This window comes from Calidris pugnax, unplaced genomic scaffold (assembly GCF_001431845.1).
Source record: "Calidris pugnax isolate Ruff unplaced genomic scaffold, ASM143184v1 scaffold52, whole genome shotgun sequence".
NCBI classification, from domain to species: Eukaryota; Metazoa; Chordata; class Aves; order Charadriiformes; family Scolopacidae; genus Calidris; species Calidris pugnax.
In genome coordinates this window covers 1,996,474-2,017,864 of record NW_015090811.1, presented here as the reverse complement: position 1 = coordinate 2,017,864, position 21,391 = coordinate 1,996,474, and the positions used below count along the sequence as shown (strand labels likewise).

At 38.7% G+C, this 21,391-nt stretch overlaps 1 protein-coding gene across 3 annotated transcripts; it reads right to left on the bottom strand.

Moving 5' to 3' along the window:
• Positions 1-1,060: 1,060 nt before the first annotated feature.
• On the bottom strand, positions 1,061-21,137 carry SKIL (SKI-like proto-oncogene). 3 transcript variants are annotated; one of them, XR_001411583.1, is made up of 7 exons: positions 19,165-20,996; positions 14,258-14,355; positions 12,489-12,727; positions 11,940-12,181; positions 10,694-10,918; positions 7,271-7,493; positions 1,061-1,196 (listed from the first exon to the last, which is right to left on the bottom strand). XR_001411583.1 is itself a non-coding variant. In XM_014938848.1 (7 exons), exons 2-7 carry the CDS (start codon positions 20,173-20,175, stop codon positions 7,332-7,334), a joined length of 1,977 nt encoding a protein of 658 aa, XP_014794334.1. In that variant the 5' UTR covers positions 20,176-20,240; positions 21,018-21,137; the 3' UTR covers positions 5,848-7,331. The 3 variants fall into 3 exon arrangements, 2 of the variants coding, with proteins under 2 accessions (XP_014794334.1, XP_014794333.1); XM_014938848.1 differs by lacking the exon at positions 1,061-1,196 and adding an exon at positions 21,018-21,137 and having other exon boundaries at positions 5,848-7,493; positions 19,165-20,240; XM_014938847.1 differs by lacking the exon at positions 1,061-1,196 and having other exon boundaries at positions 5,848-7,493.
• Positions 21,138-21,391: the final 254 nt, after the last annotated feature.

The window sequence follows — 21,391 nt, the reverse complement described above, 5'->3', positions numbered from 1 at the left end:
TCCCCCCTCAGCTTTTTCTTCTCCAGACTAAAAAGACCCAAGTCCCTCAGCCTCTCCTCGTGAGGGAGATGCTCCAGGCCCTTCATCATCTTTGTAGCCCTTCTACTGCACCCACTTCAGGTGGGAGAAGCTGCTACTTACACCCAACCACCACTTTCATGCTGTCTAGTTGGGTTCTAGACGGATTTCACCTTCTCTCCAAACAATACTCCTGCTTATTCATTATTCAGGAGATAAATTTGTCACCTCTGGAAAATGAAACTCGCGTCGTTCCACTTCTTGGACCACACAATTGCACTGGACAGGTCACACGTCACCTCCTGAGTCGGGAAGGAGACGAGCTGAGGAATGAACACATTCCTGCCTCTCCCCTTCGCTGACTCAGTTTGCATTTTTTCGGTCTAACATTTCCTGCATCTAATTTAATCTCATTCCATAAACTAAGCATCTGATCTGTTTGTACCAAGTATAAATGCAATTGGTTTAATATTGCTTTTTGATGAATACCAGGAGTAAGGATACTGCAGTAACTGGCACTATTCAACAGCACTCGATCTGGCGCCCACTGGGCACCGTTTGAATTATTTCATTAATGCCAACAGGGGCAAGAAACATCATATATTTTGTCAGTTATAAATAACACTACCCATATGTAAGTGAATATAAGTTAGTATGCTACAAGTGAACGACAACTCACAAGATCAATAGCAAAGAAGGACTTCCCAACTATATGCTAAATAAACTGATCCACTTAGGGCAATATTCTTAAGAATTCACCATTTTTAAAGGAATTGCTACATGTGTGTTTATTTCAATAGTGTGAACACCTTAAAAATCAATCTTTTTACCCTGTCACTCAAGCAGTTTTTCCTTGATCAGCATTATTTCCTCTGACAAATGATGGATGTTGCAATTAGTCACCCTTACACAAGCTATCAACACCCCATGACTTTTTCTTCTCAAAGTGACTCACCTTGAACTATTTCTTTGCAGGTTTTTTCAGCCCGAGAGCTTCTCCCTCACTTGGAAATACAGCAGTATAAAAACACATCACGGGATGCAGAAATGAACAGGGTTAAACTCTTTAAGTGGGACCATCAGTTGTTCATTTTCTTCCATTTTGAAGGCTGAGCTCATCAAAATATTACCAATTTCATCTTCATCCTGGTTAATATGGCTCATTGCTCTCTTCAGCTCTAAAATACAGGGAAGTACATGGTATCATTAAGTGTTTGCAATAATCTGAAACATAATCAGGATTTCCTACATACAAGACCAGTACCTTAAAATAAGGACAAACCATTTTTGCTTGGATTTGAGGGGAAGGAAAAATATCCAAGTGTGTCAATGTGACTGTGCTTGCTTATCTGTCAACACCCCCCATTTAGTATGAATAAAATAACCTAGAAAATCCCCCCAAAATTATTTTTACTACAATCTAGATTTTTTAAGTGACTGACAATATAGTTATTGTTATAATATGTAACAGAATATAGCTACAATATATCTAATATAGAATATATAAATAGAATATGTAGCTAGGATAGCTAAAATATATATATATTAGAATATAACTCTTGTTTTAAGTGGGGGAAGCTCAACATAAATGAAAGAGTCATTAACATACAGCTTACAGGAACTCTCTCTTACAGCTTACAGCTCCCTCTTTTCTTCGTGCCTCCTTCCTCTCTCTGATATTCTGAATTTTCTGCTCCCTGATGGTAGACAAAAATGTTAAGCAACGTAATAATGAGATTTACAGAAACTAAGCACTCCTGAAAAATCACTGTAGGGCTTATTTTCCATCAGCAAATAAAGTATAACTCTGATTTCTGGTTTTAACTTTTTATAAATCTCAGCATTTTATCCAGTGATGTGTGATTTTTATCTTATTTATTATTAACCTAATAAGGAGAGACGTGAACAACTCAATCACTGCTCGAGTAGTCAAGCAGCAACAAAAGCTGTGCACCAGAGAAATGCCAAATACACAAGTGGTTGTACTTACACATATAAATACCAACTTTATGTCAAGATACATAAAACTCAGTGTTAATAATATCTGCATGGAGCCAGAAGAGCTTCAGAAAATGGTAGGGAGCAGATTTTGCTAAAAATGCCCTTTAGAAAAGGGGGGAACCTGCTGCCAGCAGTGGGAATCCTGCAAACAAGATTCAGTGTAACCAGGTTTTAATTCAGTGCAATCAAAGGAAGGAAGACTCTCTCCTCCTCAGAAAACCACTGTTGTTAAACACCTTCCAAAAAAACAAGTTTGGAAGTCACTGTTCAAAAATACGACGAAGCCAAGGGTTCTGACATTACAGTTCTTTATTTGTTTTTGAATCCACAATCTATACAGGTATTTACAAGGCATGAAAATGGAGAACAGCACAAAATACAATTGAGGTATAAGCTAAGAGCACAGTATGTCATGTTTCAATAAATATAATTCAAAATTTGTAAACTAAGTGACCAGATAGATGCATCTTGTTTACTAAAACCATATAAAATATCTGTTAAATCTCACGTGAGGTAGAGGACAGTTTTGTGTGTCATGTAATGCAACCACAGCAACTCTTAACAATTAAGACTGTACATCATTGGCAAAGTATTAAAAATCGTTGAATGCACTGATCATTTTTTCCACAGGCTTTTTACTCTGGTTTCAGAATAGTCATTCAACCCGTTGCCTTCAGCTAACACAGACTCTGCTGTTTTGCAGCTACTTTCTGTAATTCCTTAACAAAATCACACTGGCATGTCAACATCAATAAATACTTTTGAGAGTGAGTATGAAAACACAAGAACAGATTTTGTCAATCACAGAAAGCAACGTAATGGCAACAAAATATTTCAGACCAACTTTTTATTATTTCCTAGATTTAGTTTAAATACAGTACAGCTGTGCTTTCCTTTAAGTGAGGTATCTATATTTGAAGAAAAAAAAATTCAATTGATATCGTTACATTTAATCAATTTTCAAATAGCAAAGTTTTATACCATTTGTTTGCTGTGCTTGATGAAGTGCTTAAAACCCATTTTTCAAGCATTTTCCAACTGAACCACTAACCCTGACAAAAAAAATTTTCTAAGTAATGGAGACACACTAGAAAATCACCGTGCGATTTGTAAGCAGTAACTGCTGACTTTCACAAGAGCTAAAAAATTTAATGTCCTTTTGAAATAGAGATATGCAACATAACAGAAAATTCTACAGGCCTCCTGTAATGAAAACTGATGAATGCTCGCGCTACATAGGTAATGAGCAAAAAGAAAATTGAAATTTGCAGCTTTCTGCTGCTTACTATTGACAGCTTAAATAAAATTACTGAAATATTGCAAGCACAGATTAACAGGTAGGTGTAATTATGTCTTCTGTCGACTTCCACATTCTAGAAAACTCCGTTGTGTGGATTAATTACACGAATTAAGTGCAGAAAAAATACAAAGTTGTTATCTTTACTGACAATCAAAATATATACTCTACAAAGTGAGTTCTAGGAAGCTGACCGCTGTAAGCATTTCAAGGCCAACTTCACCACTAATGCTAGGAAAGTTTTCCAAAAATTTCATAACACATTCTAGCTATCCCCTCCCCCAATACAAAACAAAAACGTATGAATAAAATGTTGTGACTTCTAAAATATGGGCCAAGCCTTATTTTTTCAGGCCACCAGTAGCTTTATGCTCCCACTCAACTTTTCCTACTTCACTAATTGCATTATGCCTTTTACTATATACAAATGATTTTACACCTAAGCTATTAATATATTAAATATAGAATAAAATTAGTTTCAGGATGTGAAACGTAACTACATTTATCTAAATACTCAAGCTAAACGATATGCTTTACAAAAACTAAAACACAGACTTAGTTAAGTTTGGAGATTTAGATAAAAATCTCTTTCGTCTAGGGATACGTGGCGACACCGCCAACGACGGTGCTTTCAGACTGCCAGAAATAGAAGAGTTTTACTCTCTAAACTACTCTTGTATTTTCTTGTGAAATAGAGCACATAAAGCTCGTGAAAAGTTCTCTTTTTAAAAAGTATAGGAGCAAACGAGGTATTTGCCTTAAATCCTACTTACTTTGTTCCAAAAGGCGCACTAGGCTACTTTGATCTCGGTCTAGGTGTTATCGTGCAACTTGCAAAGTCATGGACAACTTGAGGATTTTTTTTCCTAAAGGTTTCATGTCACAACTATCTGGGAAAAACGACTTCCTGCCCAAAAGATCAGCAAGCAATAATTGAAGGCAAAAGAAATAACAATACATAAAATGAGCATGCTGTGACTAAAAGTGAGGATCTAATGACAGAATTCGTTTCTACCATTAAGTGTGCACTTAAGTGAGGGCCCTTAAGTGTGCATTCCAAGTTCCTATATTAGGCTGTAAAATAAACCATTCAATATAACTAGTATAAGGTAGTGAAAAAAGGTCAACATATACTTTGTTCTAGAACTTACACAGGATTATTTACAATTTACTAAAAAACTATCTTTCAAAGACTGTGAACACACAAAATTCTATGGCACATTTATGTGTACATTATTACTTAAAATCGGTATAAAAGTAAGTCTACACATATGAAAATTATTTATGTTAAGAGCCTGAAAGTAATATTTAAGAATTTTAGGAGGATTACAATAATTTAAAATGCACTCTAAATTCAGACTAACTAAATGGACTATTTACAAAGCTACTTGAAAAGTCATTTTAATGAATATTCCATTAGCTTTTTCAGCCAGATGTTTTCGAACGATCCGGAGGCATCGATATAAATGCAGCTGGAATTGCTAAAACTTCATATAGCTGCTCGAGTTCTGGCAACAGTGAAAATATTGGTACAAACTATGGCCACCAGCAGTTTAATAGCCTAATAAATTGGTTAAGAGGTGGTTAAGTGCTGGCTGAGGCACAGGAACCCAGGCTATACTAATCCTCCACCAAGATCGCCATCACCAAAGAGGCAAAAGGGGAAATTTTAGCTCAAGTCACATACCGTAGACAAGACCTGAATGAAAACGGAATATACAGTATTCTAATAGAATAATCCCATGAGGATTCCATACATTCAATGGCTAAGCTATAAATACTGTGGTAAATTAGTTACTGCAGCTGTATTATATGAGTCCGTAGGGCCTTATCTACACTGACAATGGAACAAGCCTGGTTCAAAACACTGATACTGAAAAGCAACAAGAAATGGGATCTCTTGATTCTTTAATTATACCCAGATTAAACTTTTTGGTTTCCTAGGACGGTGCTTTCTTGCTTGCCCATTTAACTAACCCAACATGTGTTCCATCAATCAAGCTGGACCACTTCAAGCTCCGTTCCCTAATAATAATAATTTCACACTTTTATCACTGTATTTTTTATCACCTTTATCAACACACTCCCTATAGCCATTTTTTTTTGGTGGTTGTCACAATAAAATATTCATTATGTTTTTAGAAGCAAGCGGTGCACATACAACCAGTATCATTTTAGGTCAGCACCTTTCCTTCCAGACCATGCTGCAAAGACAGGCTTTTTCCTTTTTTTTTTTTTTTTTTAAAGCAAAAATTTGGAAATTGGAGCTGAAGAAGGGAAAAATGTCATCTAGGTCTTCTGATCAACACTGACAAAGAAAAAATTGTTTGGTATTTTTTTCATCTAATGTGCTTTAATTGTCAGTGTAAATAAGACACAGTTCTTAAACAAAAATTGTACACAGCTGTGAAAGAATCATCCTATGACTCAATTTACCACCTTGTTTCTCATTCAATTTAAAGATAGGTGCAATTTCATCTTTCTCTGTGATATTCAGTCTTTATACCACTAAAAGAGAAACAAAAAAGAACTTAAAAGTTTTCAGCTTTTTCATCTCAGGGAAAAGAAAAAAAATCAGTGTAGGCTTTTCCTAGTGGTTTCATCGAAAAATTAACTGAATTATTAAGAGAATAAAAAACCCAAGTACCTTAACACCAGAAGCTAAAGCAAAAGTTAAAATTATGTAGTGAAATACTAGAACTATGAAAATATTCCTAGTCACTCACAGCCAACACCTGTCAGCTGTATCAAACTTTTCGGAGGGAAGTGCAAAAAAGTTATTTCTTCATCCGACCTTGTAGTCATGCGTTTAATCCACGAGGAACCAGACTTCTGAAGTACTCTAACATTGTATATACATTAAACAGTAATTCTGTACAATTCCACATTTGCAAATGTTATAGCTTAACAAACATGCTGTATTTCTTAATTCATGGTAACATTACCATGCCGTTCAAATACAGAGACTATCAAAATGATTTTCAAAGTGCTGTATCGCAGAATTTTATTTTTTAAGCTATTATCTCAATGTCAGTTAAGGCTTGTTCTAGGTAATGGAAGAAAAATCCACAAGCTGGCAAGAAGCTCAAAGGGTGGAGGCTTAGGGTACTAAAGAAACTAACATATTTGTTAATAAATATTTTTCTTGAAAGCGTATCTGAAAATCAGTTAAATCGAGCTTTCTCAGTTTCTAGGAGGAAAAGCCCCACCCTTCAGCCTTTTATTAACGTTTCTTTCCTACTTACTCTATAGAAGAAAACAAAAGAAAATATGTGAATTTTGGATTTCCAAAGATTCCATTGCAATTGTAAATTTTTTTAATTTACAAATAAAACCCTAATGTTTTCTTCTTCCAGCACGGCAAGCAAATGCTGGCTCTGAAACTCTTTAGATTGATAATGAATTATTAAATAGAAAATACTGAAAAGATCAGCTTGGCTTCACACAATGAAATTATGGGAATAATGCTGGTCAATCACTTTTGATGATCAATCATCTATCACTGAGGTGATTTTGAGTATTTCCTTACAGATGAAAAGTTGCCCTTGCTCCCCCCAGTTTGAGAATACATAATTCTCAGTGAAACACAAACTATTTTTGACCTTGAAGAATTCAGAATGTTTTTAACGTATTTTTATAACTGGATGTGCAATTGATGGCAAAATAAAGATCACCACATGTATTTTAACAGACAACGTTAAAAGGTAGAGAGTCCTCAAGACTGCATTAGAAATAGACAGAAACTGGTCACTCTAAATCAAGAGTTTCGTATTTTTCATTGTTTGAGAAAAACACCAGTACAAATAGATGCAGATTTTCATTGGTTAGGAAAATCTAAAAATGTATACCTATCTACCTCTATTTATTTATATATATGTATATTTTCATCTGGACTTGTCTGGGAAGTAGAAATCTGTAGAGAATACTTATTCTCATCCCACAGAAACTGCTCACCATTCATTAAAAACCAAAACACCCTGTTTGAAGGACGCAGTCAGGCTTCCTCTTCCCATTTCTATTTTCCTTTCCCATTTTTTGAAGATTTCAAAATCTGTAGCTTCAATTCCTTTATCATCATCTCTAACTTTTCCCTCGCCTCTCGTTCTTGTCTCAGTTCATCCTGAAGCTCTTGTCTATCTGCCTCCGCGTGATCCAATCTCTGCCTCAATTCTGCTAGCTGGAAAAGAGGAGAGACAAGAGAGGGAGAGCAAATTTTAGCAAACTTATTTGCAAACATCAGCAATTCACTTCAAGACACCACTGATAACCACCCTATGCATCAAAGCATTTATGAGCTCATCTTCTACTGTTATCAAGAATTAAGCAGTTACCTACTACACTGTTAGCAAATTATATCAATATGCAAAGTTGCATAAACATCATTATCAAGAATTAAGCAGTTACCTACTACACCGTTAGCAAATTATATCAATATACAAAATTGCATAAACATCATACTACAATTAAAAAAAAAAAAGGGAAAGTCTAATTTTTCAGTACATATAAATTGCAATTATATGAACATACTACAATTAGAAAAAAAAAAAAAAAAAGTCTAATTTTTCAATACATCTAAATTGCAGTTATGTGATCTGTCACACCAGACCATGTCAATAATACATATAATCTTTTAGGAAGATTGTGACGATGTCTGCAGCAGATGTTTCACAAATCCCAGAATAAACAGCACTTTTTCATTTCCCAGGTTCCCTTCTCTTACCTGACAAAAATATTACTTCTTTATTTCAAAGCCTGAATGCATTTCTAGAACAAACAAAACCACCAACGCTGTTTTGATACCTTTTAGTATAAATGAAACAGAATTACCAGCAATAACACCCAGAAAATCTTGAACATAACCGCCTGTGCATTTATGTGTGTGTTCAAATAAAAACGAGTCCACCTAATTTTTTTTTGCAAAATATTTTGTGTTTAAACACAGAAATTAAATAATTTTTTCATCTTGGGAGTACAGTAAAACTGAAACTTGCTGGAGTGTCATCAAAACTTATTTACAGCGAGATCTGAAAACATCTGATTAATTTTTCAAGTGTGGGAAAGCTACTCTCAAATTGCTTCTAAGTACGGTACCAGCAGTTAAAACAGGGAGGAGACTGGAAACTGGTTACCTTCTCTCCCATTGACTTAAGGGGTTATTGCTTACAAAAACACCTCACTGAATCTAAAAAAAAATAAAAAAAACCATCTGCTGACTTAAGGGGTTATTGCTTACAAAAACACCTCACTGAATCTAAAAAAAAAAATCATCTGTCTTCATAATGACAGGTATCTATCTCATGTGAATCATGTACACCTCACTGAAAATGAGGAAGACATGAGAATAACAGAAGCAGGAGCCCAGAGGGTCACTGGGGTTCCCCAACTGCTATAAAATGTACCAGGCAAAGGAACTCCTGTGCTGACTTTAGAGAAACATCACATCCAGTGGCCTTTCATCTCTGCTTGTGTAACTGGAAATATTTAAACGGTTCTTTGTCTAATCAGAAATATTTAAGCAGTTCTCAGATGGCAGCAGGCTGTTCATGTACATCTCCTGGCTGTGGCAGTGCGGTAATGCCCACTGCCTGTGTGTTGCAGCACGTACTACACACACACTTCTCCAGTTGAGTTTTGTTTTCCAGCTCAAAGGAAAGGTTCCAGTACTGGTTATACTGCCCTGCTGTGACTGACAGGGTAAAGCAACTATTAATTAAACTAGGCAGTTCAATACATAAGTCAAAGAAGGGGGAGAAGACACTCAGTGCCTCTTCAGGCAGGCCTAGAAAGAAGCACAGGTATTTAAGCAAGTTGCAAATCCAAAATTACTCATTTTGTTTAACGTACAAAGAGGGTTCCTCCCAGTCCACAGTTCTCAGAGAGAAAGGGCAGCCTGGGCAACTGCTTGACGATGACGTGGGATTAAGGCTTTTTATAATTGCTGTATACACAGCCTGGGAAAGGTTACTGGTTGCCAGAACCTTTGTTTATCTCAGGTACTTCTGACAACTGCTCGGAACCCACGGTCCAAAATCTATTCTAAGATGTGGTAAATGGAGAAAAAGGTTCAAATTGTATGCTGCATGAAAGTTTACTCTGTTATTACCTGTGCAGCAGAGCTATTCGCAAGGAACGCGTTTAGTTTTCAAAGTCTGACTTCAAAAGAAACAACCAACCCACCTCCTTGGGGAACAACCTATGGTTTTTACCCTCTAAAGAAAATAAGCTACACAAGCCATATAAAACACGCTATACATGATTATCTTCATAAATTAGAACACGTTGTTACTTGCAGTAATAGGGCTTGTACCAGATGTTTAGTAAATCAGGCCTTAGTCATGACTGAGAGGATTATTTCTGGCAGCAAAGGCCAGGAATCTGTGGAGTGGGATGTCATGAAACTAAGTTCATGAGAAGGATTTATGATGCTAGTCTCTGCCCTACTCCCCAAAAATACCAAAACCTGTCTCTCAAGTACTGCCTGTTTCTTAGTTTGAGACAGTAAGAACAGGAAATACACACAGCTATGATCAAATGACCACAAAGCTCTACTTAGCTGAAGTTTCAGATTTTGTTTACTTTAAAAAAAAAAAAAAACCTGTGAAGACTAGTTTTCTGTACCACAGTATAAAATACATCACTCTCCATTTAATCATAACTGCAACTGGTTTTGAAAAGGGGCATTCCAAGGCTCCCTTTGGCATTAATTATATTTTCCCCACTGGAATGACATGAATACGCTCCAACATAAAGAAGCAATAGTAAAAGTTAAAAGGAAAGCGAAAGGAAAAAAAAAATCTCCCCTTGGTTTTGACATATGAACCCAAGAGGCAGGAAGGAGAGACAAAAATACGGTTTTCCTTTCCAAGAGAAGTCCTGACCAAATGCTTTGATAGAGCACAGAAGGGAGCTCATCAGATAGCCTGGAAAATTCTACCACCAAGGAACAGAAAGAGCAGCAAGGTAGGCTACTAATCTGACAAAAAGGTTTTTGAGAGGTTTGGGTTCTTTTTTTAACATAAAAAGAAAAAGAGGAATAGCTTATTCCTGTAACTAAAATAAGAATGTTTAATTCTATAACATGGGCAAGCCTACACACGTTAAAAACATGATTTCTTTTAAATGAGGACATAACAGACCTTGTGTTTAAGATTAATATTTCATCAGTACCATCGTATGTTTCTGTAAGTTGTATTCTACCTCAGTTTCAATCAAGGAAAAGGGAAATAAATACTGCTGTCACTGTGACCTATTTTGGTATCTGTCTATGGTGTGCAAGACACACAGAGAAGATGAAACCTTAAGGTCGCTGAGCAACAGCTTGGCAATTTCCTGATAGACTAAATACCATCTGGTTCAAAGCGAACTTTCCCTTCTCACCTGGGCTGCATATTCAGCTTCTTTGTCTTTTTCTAAATTGGAGTCACAGCTACACTTTTGCTTCATCACTTGGTCCAGTTTCTTCTCCAGGTCTCTCTGCTCAAAATAAAATTCTTCCATTCTTTGAGCGTGCTCCGTTTGCAAACATTCAAGTTCTTTTTGTAAATTCTGCTGCTCTTCAGTCAGTTCCTTCATAGCTTTAGAGTTGCTTAACATTTCCACTTCCTGTCAAGAAAAATCAGGGTCACATACACCTCGGTTCTAAGACCAAAGTGAAAAACTGAATTTACACGTCTAGCTGGAAACACTGAGGCCAAAACGAGCACATTTATCTGATAACAATAGCCTGGTAACACTATTTATCTCCTTATCAATGACAGCCTGTAGCAATCATTTCTTTTTTAAGAAATTATTTATAATTCCAAGTACACGGAGCTTCCAGAAACAGATTCACAACTTCCAGCAGTGAATCTCAGAAAGCAGCAACATCGATCTACTAAAATATACTTTGAAGATGTAAGAAGTGCATAATCAGAAAAGAGAATAATGTGTCTGCTTTCTTTTTCCACCAGCATTTTGTTATTTTTTAAAAGTCTTTATTTTTTTAAACTCATCTACAAGCTCTCCAACAGCAGAGCAACTTAAAAGCAGCAGCTCTAAGGCCCTATCTGAGCTCATAGACTCTGAGCTTAACATTAAATAAACTAATCTAAACTATTAGGTCTGGTCTATGAATGTAAGAAGCAAAGGTAGTACTTACCTTAATTCAGAAAAGAGAAATGAAGCAAAATCACAAGTGGACACTAATTTCTAATGTCACCCATTATTTAAAAAGACTAATAAAATCCCCCTAAAAACAATGGCTTATCAAACAGAAATAGGAAGGTGATATTCCTTTTTATACAGGGCAGTGAGAAGCCCGTTCCTAGAAGATCAATGTCTGCATCTTTAAAATCCTGAAAACTGAGAAATTTTAAAGGATGTAAACTCAATTTGCCAAAATATTATTAAACATTTTAAAGTGAAAGAAGTATTTTTCATTTGGGTAAAATGAAGCAGGAGCTGCTTGAACACAGTTGTTGCAAACTGAAAAGACAGCACTCTTTAGTGGACTCGAACCTAAAGAGCATCAGGGATATTAAAGATCTGGTGTCTGGATTCAAGCTGGGGGAAAATTATCCGGCATTTCTAAATGAAATCAGTTTTCTGATGTCAAAAGTGAAATGCACTCAGATTAGCACCATACCATTTGAAGCTGCTGTTTCCTCCGCAAAATAGTATTTAGTTTTTCTTGCTGTTTGATGTAGGTTTTCATGACTTCTTCCATGATCCTCCCCTTGTCATCTTCACAGCTGATGTCTTTCATGAGAGTGGGGGACAAGGTTCGCGCATCGTTACCTACTTCTACGCGGCTGGACTCTCTAGGGATTTTGGAAGAAATGTGTTCAGATTTTCCACCTCTTGCAGAACGAGTTGACACGGGTGGATCTATAAAGAGAAGAACACCACAGCATAATAATTGCAGAAAATTAAACTTCCAGAGGGAAAACAAAAATGCAGAGAAAACTGAAGATTATAAAAAGGTGAAAAGAATTTTTTGAAAACTGAAGTGACATCACAAAATACCAGTTGGTGTTGAGGTTCACAAAATTACATGATAAAAAAAAAACTGACTTCAACGTATAGAATTTTTTGAAAACTGAAGTGACATCACAGAACACCAGCTTAGTGTTGAGGTTTGCAATATTACATGGTAAAAAAAAAAATTGACTTCAACATAATTTTCACTACTCACCTAAATGTTTATGCTCCTCCACGCCAGTTTTCAAGTCAATTTTCTCCTGTTCTTCAAGAGAAAGCTCTGGATAGGAGGCAACTTTTTTGTGTTTTCCACTACTGAGCTTCTTCTCTGACTGTCCAGGTGAGGATTTAATTACTTCTGAAGCTTTGACTGTTGGTTTTGCAACATCCTTATATTGTGATGCAAGAGATACATTTGGGGCAACCACCTTATCACACATATATAGGTAGTAACTGAAACAACAGAAGAGTAAAATTAAGAATGAAAGATAAGGCATAATAAATGATGACTGGTAGAGAGCAGTAAGTTTAATTTCATGTGATTTCACACTGTAAAAGTTTCAATGAAAAATAAACACGTCCTTTTTAAATTTTTCCTATGCAAAAGGAAATCCTAATGACCCACTTAATCTTTACTGAGTAGATTATCTAGATAAGGTTTTGAGGCTATCAAACAAGAGGATTTTTCAAATGTGGCTGATTAAAAAAAATCATATAGGAAATCATATGAAGAGTTCATTTAAATGCAGAGTGAAATTAGATGCCACCGAATCCAGATTCTCTAGCATTTTCATAATCCTTATATTAGCAATGGAGGATGGGGGAAGCGATCAGTGCAGTGGGAACGAGCAGATCGCTCTTTACAAAGCAAATCTGTGCACTGCCAGCGCTGGGGCACGTCTGTGACCAAGCCTGGACCTTCTTTCCCACATATATTGAGCAATCCATCTGGATGTTCACAGCTCCTGGACTCCTGGGAGCATCCTTCTGTACCGCCCTAACGCAGCCACTCAGCTTTTGTCTCATACAGAGGGGAAAAAGAGCACCAGATGCGTTAAGGTCAGTGCAGAGATAATCAGTGTCTCGATGGTGGAGTCAAGGTTGCTGTTTTCAACCCTTTCCCTCCTCCTGGTTCTCCCAGTTTGGAAGCACTGACAGAAAACAGCAAACTGAGGGACCGTCACGTTCAGGTGTTTGTGTGGGAACTAGTTTGATGTGTGTGTGGCTTTGATGGGTGCTGGTAGCCAAAAGACACTAATCTCACCTATATAAAGGCATAATCACATGGGGAAGAGGTATGTCAAAAAAAACTGTTTCCCTTGTTGATGCAGACAACAAACTGCATACTATGTTAAGGAAACGCACTCGGTTTCTAAACCCAGGAAACTAATCAACAGACAATTCAGCCACAGCCATTGTTCCAGCGTGGAAGAAAGCCTTCAAACATGTTTTACAAGTCTTTTTTTGAAAGGAAATTAAGTTGCACTCGTGATAAACAGGCCCTATGCAACTCTCCACGCGCGCGCATTATATTATAATAAGAAAGATTAAAAATTACTCTCTGTCATTTCTACTCTGAAAAGGGAAATTGTAATTACATTTCCATTGTATTGCCTACTGAAGAACGCTCACAGATTACAGCTGGAGTCCTGTACCAAAACACCACTCATAAGCAGTTCATTAATATTTACACTAAGAAGAAGTTAGGGTTCAATTATTCCTGTGCAATCCTTTACAGTTTTCACAGAATCACACGGGGTTGGAAGGGACCTCTGGAGATCATCTAGTCCATCCCCCCTGCCAAAGCAGGTCTACCCAGAGCAGGTTGCACAGGAACTTGTCCAGGTTTTCCTAACAGTTTTCCTAACAGTTCAGGCTGCAAATGTATTTTTTTTTTAAACTTTAAATACGTTTGGCTATTTAAAGATAATTCAAATACTTGTACATACGGTCCTTAGAGCTCTACACAGGAAATTCAGTTACCTGGGATGGAAAAAGGAGGGTGTTTGAGGATCGGTTTCTGCTTCTTGCTTTATAACTGGATACCACTGGGGTAACTCCAAGCTCTGCTGTGAATCTGCCTAAAGAAAATAAATTGGTAATTGGAAGATGGATACGTGATATTTACAATTTCACAAACACTCCTCAGTGGAATGGTATTTACACCATCAATGCATACACACCAGGGAAACTGGGGTACTGGAAACCAGAGTGGTTTTGGCAGAGCTGCAGGGGGATGCAAGCCACAGAAGTTTCTTCCATCTCCAGTTTCACATTACGGGCAAAGTAGCGACAAAATTAAAAGAAAACCTCTTTACAAACCTATATAAAAGCTCTGCTGAGTTTCCAGAACTCTGCCAGAGGCACGCTAAAAATGTTTGGGAGAAACAGAAAGCAGAAACCAGGATTCCCAGAAGACTGCGGGAGCCTTTTACAATAAAGTACCCATATCATAGTAAGCACTTGCCAGATACTTTATTACAAAATAAAACCTGTGAATAAAATGGAACCATTACTAGTGTTCCACAGACACCAGTTTCTTTAGTTGTCACGAATTTTTATTGCACAAGTGGGCAAAGCTGCTGCAGTAACATGACAACTCCATTTTCTTTGCAGTAACAAACAAAATTAATTCAGTAGCATCAGAATAATCTTAAAATCTTCTGTGCATTTTGCATTTGGCTAGAAATTCTTATTCTGTCTCCAGGAACATTTTTGGAATTACTCTTTAGTCAAAAGAGGATACTTAGTGCTCCACTGCAAAGGTACTATTAATTTCAAGTGAAAGGTGTCTCATCTCATATTTAAACAAGACTCAGAGCTAAGAAATGGGTTCTTAATTTCTTTGCATTAAAATAGCCTTGGGAAGCAGGTTTTTGGGCAAGGTGTGGTCATCTGACCCAAGCTAGCAGCCAAGCACCCACACAGCCACCCCATCACCACTGCCCCCAGTGGGACAGGGACAACAGCAAGAAGATAAAAACAGTTTAATAGGTGAAGAAAAGAGAAAAAAACCAAAGGGTATTTCTCACTACCTCCTACAGGTAGGCTGATGCCCAGCCAGTCTCCAAACAATGTCCACCTTGGATGCCAAAAACCCCTCTCTTCTCCCTCTATCCCAGTTTTTACTGCTGAGCATGACTTTATAGCATCTCTCTGGCCCCTGCCAGTCTCTTGCCCACCCCCAGCCTACACGCTGCAGGGGCTGAGCATGAAACCCAGAAAGCCTTGACGCTGCCAAAGCCTAAATATTGGTGTGTTACCAGCATCATTTTAGCCACAAATCCAAAGCACAGCACCATAAAGGCTGCTATGAAAAAAAGTTAACATCATTCCAGCCAGGTCAAATACCTCTGGAAAGTTGCTCAATTAAAAAAAACCCACAACTTATGATGCTAAAAAAAATCCTACTGCACCAAAAGCTTCACCCAGTGTTCTAACATCTTCCCAATTTCTTGTGTACAGGATGTATTATAAGTTTGTATTTACACACCCTGAAATAAACCGACGGCAACTTCATCTCTGGCAGCCAAGAGAGCAGCCAGTTACCCAGGGGTGGCTTGGAGCAGAATCAAACGCCACTTCATCATGAGAGACCAAATCCCACCTACAGTACTCTGGGCAAAACTTCCTGCCCATTAAATTCAGCTCTAGCAACGAAACTGAAATTGAACTCCACCCCTGCAGTTCCTCAAATCATTTCCAAAGCAGACAGAAAGGAGGGGTACAAGGAAGCTGAGCTACAGAGTAGGAAATTAATAATCAAGCCTTTAAACAATGAAAATTTGAAATACAGCAAATAATCTCAAGAAAAAACAGCCTCATCCTGACACTTGTCAAGTGTTTTGTACTTACTCAGATCATTCTAATAATTTAAATATCGAACACAGATTCTTCTACATTACAGCTAATACACAGTAACCCAATTTTAACTTCAGACTTACATCTTGTCCATGTTTTAGGACTCATATTTTAACATGTTTATATATTTACATATGAAATTATCTATCAGGTAATCTGTATTTTCAAGTGTTAAGTCTGATTTTTAAATTCCCACCTATTTCAAATGGAAAAGAAATGTACTGCGTAACCATTACTGTGCATTTTATAAATGAATTACGTAACTTGCAATCAAATTTTCACTTAGGAAAGAAAATGAGAGGTAACTGTAAATGAACATGAAGTCTTTTTCTAGCACGATTCCTTGCTCACCACCTAGGCTAATTGAGATAAAGCATCTATTCCAATATTAACAGATTGTCAGATGGTGAAATACACATGTAAAGATGCTCTTAAATAATTCTATAAGCGCAATATATCCAAGTAAATCGAAAATTTAACTACTTCTATCTAAACTGTTTGAAAGGGCTACAAGAAAAATATGTTTTACTTCCCTTCTAAAGCCAGTTGTACAAAGCTGTTAAGAAAAGATATGTATATATTTAAGTAGTGCTTTCAGCCTAATTGTTAAACCAGTAGCTTTAGCAGAGATGGGATTTACAAAAATACTCAGAAGAAATGTTAACTGTCCACATCGCAGCTTTTCGCCGCACACGGTGGCAAACTCAAGGAATTAAGACTGAGAAGGAAGACAAAGTTCTAGAGCAGGGCAATTATCAGAAAGTGTCGCAAAGTCAAAGGGAAGGAGGATCTGACAGCGCAGAGATGAGCAGAGACTTCAGCGACAGCTGTTCCCAGGAGAAGCAGGTGGATGTGACACTGCAGTCTAAAACTCAACAGAAAACGAGGGACTCGGTGACAGTAAAATACACAGCTTACAGCTTCATTATTAGCACCAAGAACCAAAAGTAATTAACCTTGTGAGTACACGGCTCTTAAAATACTGAAAGCAAAAGCGTATTTGCATTGTGAGGTAAATCAACTCGGAGTGAAACGTGAAGGAGAAAGGCAACGCACAGGCTCTAGGATGCTCCAAAGACTATGGGATTTAATTAATAATATATTATTACTGGCTGGACGAAGACCTAGCCAAGGGCAACTGTTCTTCCTGGGCCCTCCTAGATAACCTCAAAGATGTGTTGGCACTTCCGAGGACTGACTCAGCAGAAGTGGGTAAGGAGGTGACAGAACAGCAAATGGAACATCCTGCAAATCATTTTTCCCTAGGAGGGTAAGAAACAGGCACGTCTGCACGTTGTACCTGACACCTCTCTCACACCACAGAAACGAGGTAAAGAAAAGGCTACTGAAGCAGCACAGGTTTCCCCAGTACAAGGAAACAAAAGCTCTGCTCCAACACTTCCCTAATCAAACTCTTCTCAGTTTTTTGTACTTTCCAGATGAACATCCGCGAGACCAAAAAAATGAAAAGAACCCTCCCCAGCCATTTTATCTTTGCCCAAGTTTTCAGTTTCGTTCCAATTTCAGATCCTGCTTTGTAAGAAAAAAAAAAAAGCATACAGGTCTGCAATGGAAGACTCCAGAAAGTTTTTCTATTCATTTTGCAGCAGGTCAGTCCAGATGGCTGCTACTGCTAATTTCAGCTGGTTTTTTCATCTGTATACGTGAAACTGAAAGACCTTGTGGTCTGAAATCTGCTATGGTGAAAAGGGAAGCAGTATTATAGGCATGAATACAGAAGGCTGTTTCCACCAATGCATCTACAACCCTGTAGTTTACCACCTACACTGGCATTGGAAAGATTAAGAGTGTTTCCTTGCTATGAACTTACCTGCATCTTCAACTAATTCCTCACATGGAAGCACACCATACTGCAGACTTTTGTGGAAATTTTCTCCTAAAATCCCTTACTGCAGGCCGGCACAACTGTAAAAATACCTGTTACTGCAGTAAGCCTTCCTGCAGTGCTAACTTTTCAGAAGTTTATGCTGAAACACATCAATTTACAGCACACCTTTTTGGGCTCAACCATCTGGACTGCTCTTGCTGCTGTTTTGAATTCCACCACAAAACACCCACCAGGCAAAATGGATACACAATCAAACCAGTAGCCATCAAACACACATACCAGTGCCAAATAGGCGGAAAAGAAAGATAGTCCTGGGGCAGGAACCCTTTAAAAACCTCTCAAGTTTAAATTATACCCAAAAAATTCTACCTTCTATGAAGGGAAAGACCTGTGATGTTCAGTATTTATCTGGTGCTTGTCTTATTATTTAAAGTAGAAGCTCTCTAAGGGGAAAAATAAGCTCTGTATTTTTGAACCACAGCACTGACTTGCAGGAAAATTTAGGATGGTGTATTTTAGGAAAAAATACGACATCTATTATTAACCATTGTCAAGATACCGGCCTACAGCTCATTACTTGGGCTGCTTAAAACCCCCTCTCTTTTTGGCATATTTCTCTATACAACCAGTTTAAACAGAAAGCTATTGCTGAACAAGCAGACTTTGGGCTTCTAAATAGCAACTTCTCAATGCACCATTACCCTGCACGCAGAGTCATGAGATGGGTGGTTATCAAGGCAGGTCGCCATACACCGCACGTGTGAGGGCTGGAGTAAAAAATAACAAAGGAAGAATTAATTTCTAATACTTGATTTTCAAGGTCTTTTCTGCTTTGCTCAGCTGCTGCAACGCACACCGCATAAAACACACTGAAAGGTCAAATGGGTGAATGATGATTTCCACAATATCTCCAAATTTTCCAGGGAGTGCAAACCTTAGAACAAGAACCAACAAAGCCAAACCAGCTCGAGTGAAGTTACTTACAGGCCAAAGAAGGAAGAGATTACTGCACCTTTTAATGAGAACTGTATTTCCATGGTGAAGCTCTCTCATAAATTTACCTTAGGCTTGATTTGACAAGCATTCCCATTTACAAAAGGCAAGCAACACGCTTCCAAAACAAGTAATTACGTGTGAGCTGGAAGAGACTTGGGAGTTTGACAAGAGTAGGTGAACTTACTTTGGACCGAGTCCTTTTCTGGTTTTTCTCGCTGAATTTCTCCTTCATTTCCTCCAAGAGATGCTTCAGCTCCCGCTCCTCCGCCGTCCCTAGGTATTTTTGGTTAATATGCAGGTAGCAGTGCCACTTGGCTGACTCGAACCCCCAGTGGCAGGTCCTCTTGTCCGGGGATCTGTGCGAATGCATCACAAACGTCTGGGGGGAGAACATCCCGTAGCACTCCAAGCACTGGATGCACGGGTCATCCGGGGCCAGGTAGAACTGAGGTGCAAACAAACCCTGGCACTTGCCCAGGCATTCATGCTCCACTTCAAAGGCACTGCCAGTCTCTTTCAACTGGGCCAAGGCGTTCTTACCGGGGAGAAAGCCGCCGTTTTGTGGAAAAGTGCGAGGACGTAGTAAAGCATTGCATAGTCTCTGAGCATCAGTCAGCGTGATCAGCCCGCAGGAGGGAGCGTTGAACGGAAGAATCCCCAAAACCTTCAGGATGTGAAGCTGGTCGGAAGTGCACCTCGAGCAGTAGATATACAGTTCGTCACACACCGTATTGATCTGCTGCAACGAAAAGTCTCGGAGGACGGAATTCAGCACTTGAGGCAGGCAAAGTCTTTTTTCTCCTCCGACTTTAAAACAAGAGATGGATTCCCCCTCCAGGATGGTCTGGGTGAGTTCCGTAGAGCTGTCCGGAGGAATGAGCAGCGGACCAGAAAGGATTTGCGGCGACGGAAGGGGCAAGAAGACAGTGGGTGACATACTCTCCTGGGAATAACGAGCCGAAAAAGCTGCCGGTCCACCCAGTGAACTCTGGCTGCTCAAGTGGAACTGTGCCAAGGTGTGTTTCAAACCTGGATTTAAATTCAAAGGCTCAGATAGCGAAGTGCTGTTTGGCTTGGCGGTTTCCCCATCTGCCTCCACAGGAGTTTCGTCATATTCGTCCAGGTTTTCCTTCTTTATCGTCGGCAACTTGTTTATTACAACTCGTACTTTGTTATTTACATGCATTTCCGTCATTGCTTTCTTTAACGGAGGACTCCCATCCTCTTGGATCCCACTCCTTTTTTGGTCCGAAACCAGACCTAGAGGGAAGTTTATTTGTGGGCTTTCCATTGCTGAACACCAGAACTTTAACTAAGTCAGTCTTGAATGTGCATTTTCCTGCTTCTTCGTACAAAAAAAACCGATTTCAAGTGAACTTGATTACCTCAGGCACACAGAATTTTGCACTCCGTTCAGTAAAATGTTACTTCTTCAGCCTCCAACAGCAAAAACTGTAACCCATTTTGCATGTAATACCATAAAACTAATAACAGTGGGGTTACACAAATTTTTCTTTTAGTTTTATAGTTATTTGTTCAATTTTCTCGTATAAAAAACCCGCTGCAGTAGGTATATAAAAGGCTTTTCTTCATACCCTACTCACTATTTTACACACTACTTTTGTGCAGCGACTTCGTAAAAAATGATGAGTTGATGCAAGACTGTCCAGCCTCGATCATTTTTTTTTCTTTAAAAAATATACTGTCTTTTCAAATAAGTCTCTATTTAAATATTAAAATAGAAAAACGGTCTCAGTCCGAAGAACAGTGATCTTAATGTAACCGATCCAAAAGCGTAGTTTAAGTCGTATGAAAATTTTATTCAGCGCTTTCAGTTCTGCCGAGATCAAACACAACCTTGAGGGCTCCGCTTTATCCTGCGCTGCCAACTTTTATGATTTCACCACCGCCACGGGAGTTACTATGGCAGCTCACAAATAAACCCCCAAATTAAAGGCTGCTCCAGCAAAAAAAAAAAAAAAAGGAAAAAAAAACAAAACACCACCACCAAAAACCTAGACGTCCCCGGAGAGTCACCTTTCGCACAGATGTCACTGGTGTGTGTCACAATTTTCCCACCCCGAGTTATTAGGGAGAGAGGTAAGATCCAGGCCACCGGCTGAATTCATGTCGGGTGCAGCCTTTCCAGGTTAACCTGCGAGGAGAGACAGAGGACGGGCATGAGCCACCCCCAAAAACCTGAGTTTTCTGTATGAAAAAAAGACGAGCCCTCCCCGGCCCCCGCCAGCCCCACCGCGGCCCGGCAGGCGGGCGATGCCGGCGGCAGCAGACACCTCCCGAAGGCGGGGCGGCACCGCGGCGGCTCCCCCCTCCTCCTCCTCCCCCGTCCCTTCCCCCGCCGCCGTGCCCACCGGGGAAGGACGGGCTCTCCCCGGAGCCAGCAGGGCCGC